A 3203-nucleotide genomic window follows, 5' to 3' on the forward strand; every position below is an offset into this window, starting at 1 on the left:
GTTTTATTTATGGTTAATATATTTTTATTTTGTGATTGAATAATCTTTTTAAAATAATAAAAGAAATTAATACGGTCAATTAACGCAATACCGAAAACAAACAAAATAAACTTTTTTAATACGTCTATGAAATAGTAAAATACATATAAGCTTGATCCTCAAGTTGTTTACAGCTGATCCAGCCATCCAACTTGAGTTTATTTGAGTCTTTGTCATTCCATGGCTCATTCACCTTTTAATCATTTTGTATTATTTTTTAATCATCAGTTAGTTTGTTATGTTCCCCTCTTGGCTTCTTATTTTTGTCATCTCTAGCCTTCAATCACAAGTTTATAAAGATGGGTAAATATGCTTTCCATTCTTAAAATATTATTCCAAATTAAGATGCTCTTGGAAAGCTTTAATTTCCTTTCTGTTTCAGGTACTGACTTTCTTACAAAAACTCGATTTCACTTGATCAAATACAACACCCATTTTACGAAAAGGACATGAAACAATTCTGCAGTTATGGAAAATTCAATATTCTCTTCTTCTTATTTGACCATTTGTCCACTATGTATGTGGAAAAGGGCAAAGCGACACGTTAACTTCTGCAGCTAAACAACTACAATTTTCCATCAAAGTCTCCTTCCCTTGTGCCTATTGAGTCGTTGGTTTCCTGGAATGTGGTAATTGGATATCAGATTATTTAAAAATTCAGAATGAAAATATTGGTGGTAATCTCACGCGAACTTGCAAATTTCAACTTTCACAGGTCATTTACTTCCACAGACTTGTTGAAAATCCTCCCTTAGATGCTATTTATCTATTTTTAATTTAAGAATATATACACCGTACGATTCCTCAAAAGAAGTAGCATTCATCACAAAAATCTTCTCCATGTAAAAATTTGTCCAGTAAACTCAATTCAGTATTAATATAAAATATGGGCAACATAAATACCAAAAAAGTATATATTATAGAGTTGTAACACTTTTATTACATAGAAGCACTCAATGAAGTTGATAATTATTACAAACAAAAACAAGCTGAAGATGTAGAAAGACACGCTTACAACGGTGAACACATTCTGAAAACATAGTATGTCCTAACTAATTCAAAATTTAGCTAACTCCATAGTTATATATGCTAATCGAAATTCCAGCGCTGTAGTTGAGTTTACATCCCTATCGGAGGCCTTTCTTCTTGATCGATATGCCACCTTCCAGACTCCAACTGAGAATGATTAAAACAAATTAGTGATTGATTACAATTGCAGTCCATTAACAGATAAGTTATGCCCTTAAGAGTACCTGTCCTCAAAGTTTCTTCCATTAATTTCTGGAAGTAGAAGCCCAACGAGAACTGGGTTGATCATCTTCAGTATCATCTGATTTTCTTTTCAATCGACAAAGAACAAAAGGCTTCTGCACAAGTAAAAAATAAATAATTATTATAATTTGTTTTGAAAAAAAGCTCGTTATCCTGTGGTTGATTTTGCTATAAGTGGTTTTTACATTGCATTTAATGCATTATTATTTTATTTACATGTTAATATTATATATAATAACATAAAAATTTAAGATAAATTTTGGATTCGTTCATCTTGTCACGTAATTCAATAAATTATAGAAAAATATATGAAAATGAATATTAGCGTATCAATCCACTCTTATTCATGATCCTAAAATTAAAATAAAAGCAAAAAGGTAAACTAAAAAGGTGAACAAATAAATACCTGATAATAACGAGCAGTCTCGGAATGAAATTCATGCATCACCCAACAAGTCTTTATGACATTAGAGCCGTGACCTTGGTAAAAAACCAAAGCTTTTCTTTTACCAATGAGTTGCCCAGTGTTTTCATCATAGATTTCATGATCTTTACCTGTGACTTTCCAAGATCCAGCCCTAGTTGTTCTTTCAATTCGTTTACTCTTGGCATACTTATAAGCAATTGCACTGAAAAAGTACCACTGTTGATCATCCGAGGAAAGCGGTGAATGCTCTGCACAAAAATACAAAACAATTTGTCAGTTCAAAATATGTATGATTTATATTCTTAAGTGACATTGTATGTGGGCTGGTGGCTTCTGTGAGTGAAGTGTATAAAATTATAAATGCCTACCAGGCAATTGCCAAGGTTCAAAACTGCAAATATCGACTTCCTTAATAACAGCAGAAAAATCAGTGCCATCCCTCATCTTTGATTCAAGAAAATGGTGGATGATTTCGTCTTCTGTGGGATGGAATCTGTATCCCATGCCGTTGAAGTAGTCCATTGATATAGATTTGAATAACAAAGTAACAATGGAATGCGATGAAGAGAGATTAATGCAAGTTCTAGTAGGTTTATGAGATGAGTGGTAAGAGATTTGTGAAACTAGCACTTGCTTATATACACAAATATAAGAGCTTCATGGCATTGACTTCTTCTTCGCGAAAGTCTTGCCCTTAACTAAGAAGCTTGGGAAAATTAATTGGGAAGGTGTTGTCCAAAACGCGGAATTCACAACAGCTTCTTCTTGTTTGTCTTTTAGTAAGTGGGATCCACAGTATATTCTAATCCGTGTATGAATACCGGACCATTCCGTACTGTTTGCCTTTTCATTTCAACATAATATTCTCTTCGATCACCAAAATGTACGAATAAACCTTGCAATACAGTATAAATAGTTGCATACACGTAAACTTGATTCTGAAGTTGTCTACGAATCACGATTGATCTTGTCATGCAGCTTACGTTGCTGAGAGTCATTAATTGGACTAGTCTCCTTGCACAATCACTTTTTAATCTTATTTATTATTTATTCGTCTTATATGTTCCTTTCTTTCTCTTTACCTTTTCATTTGTCATATCTATCCTTCAATCACAAGTTTGTGAAGCCAGGCACACGCTTTTCTTTCTTTATTTATTCCAATTTCTAAATTATAATGCCATTCAAGCCACGTCTTATTCATGGAAAGCTTTAACATCATTGTAGATTCAGTTACTGACTTCCATGCAACTTTGAACATTCTGTTCAGTTTCCTAAAACAATATTATACAAGGAAGTTTTCATGGCAGGTTCAAATTTGTCTTCTTCTGATTTGACCAGTTGTTAACTAAGTGGAAAAAGATAAGGAGACACGATAACTTCTGCAGGACTGCAACTAGACATCTCCTTCTTCTTCTTGCGCTTCTCTCTGGAAGTTGGTCTCTTGATTTGTCATTTTCCGGGAGTT

General features: G+C 33.1%; 1 protein-coding gene across 1 annotated transcript; it reads right to left on the bottom strand.

Moving 5' to 3' along the window:
* Window positions 1-939: 939 nt before the first annotated feature.
* LOC123222463 (NAC domain-containing protein 91-like) lies at window positions 940-2330 on the bottom strand. The gene is made up of 4 exons (XM_044645245.1): window positions 2107-2330; window positions 1718-1986; window positions 1293-1406; window positions 940-1215 (listed from the first exon to the last, which is right to left on the bottom strand). The coding sequence occupies exons 1-3, from the start codon at window positions 2258-2260 to the stop codon at window positions 1314-1316; spliced, it is 516 nt and encodes a 171-aa protein (XP_044501180.1). The 5' UTR covers window positions 2261-2330; the 3' UTR covers window positions 940-1215; window positions 1293-1313.
* Between the last annotated feature and the right edge of the window lie 873 nt (window positions 2331-3203).

This window comes from Mangifera indica, chromosome 8, assembly GCF_011075055.1.
Source record: "Mangifera indica cultivar Alphonso chromosome 8, CATAS_Mindica_2.1, whole genome shotgun sequence".
NCBI lineage: Eukaryota > Viridiplantae > Streptophyta > Magnoliopsida > Sapindales > Anacardiaceae > Mangifera > Mangifera indica.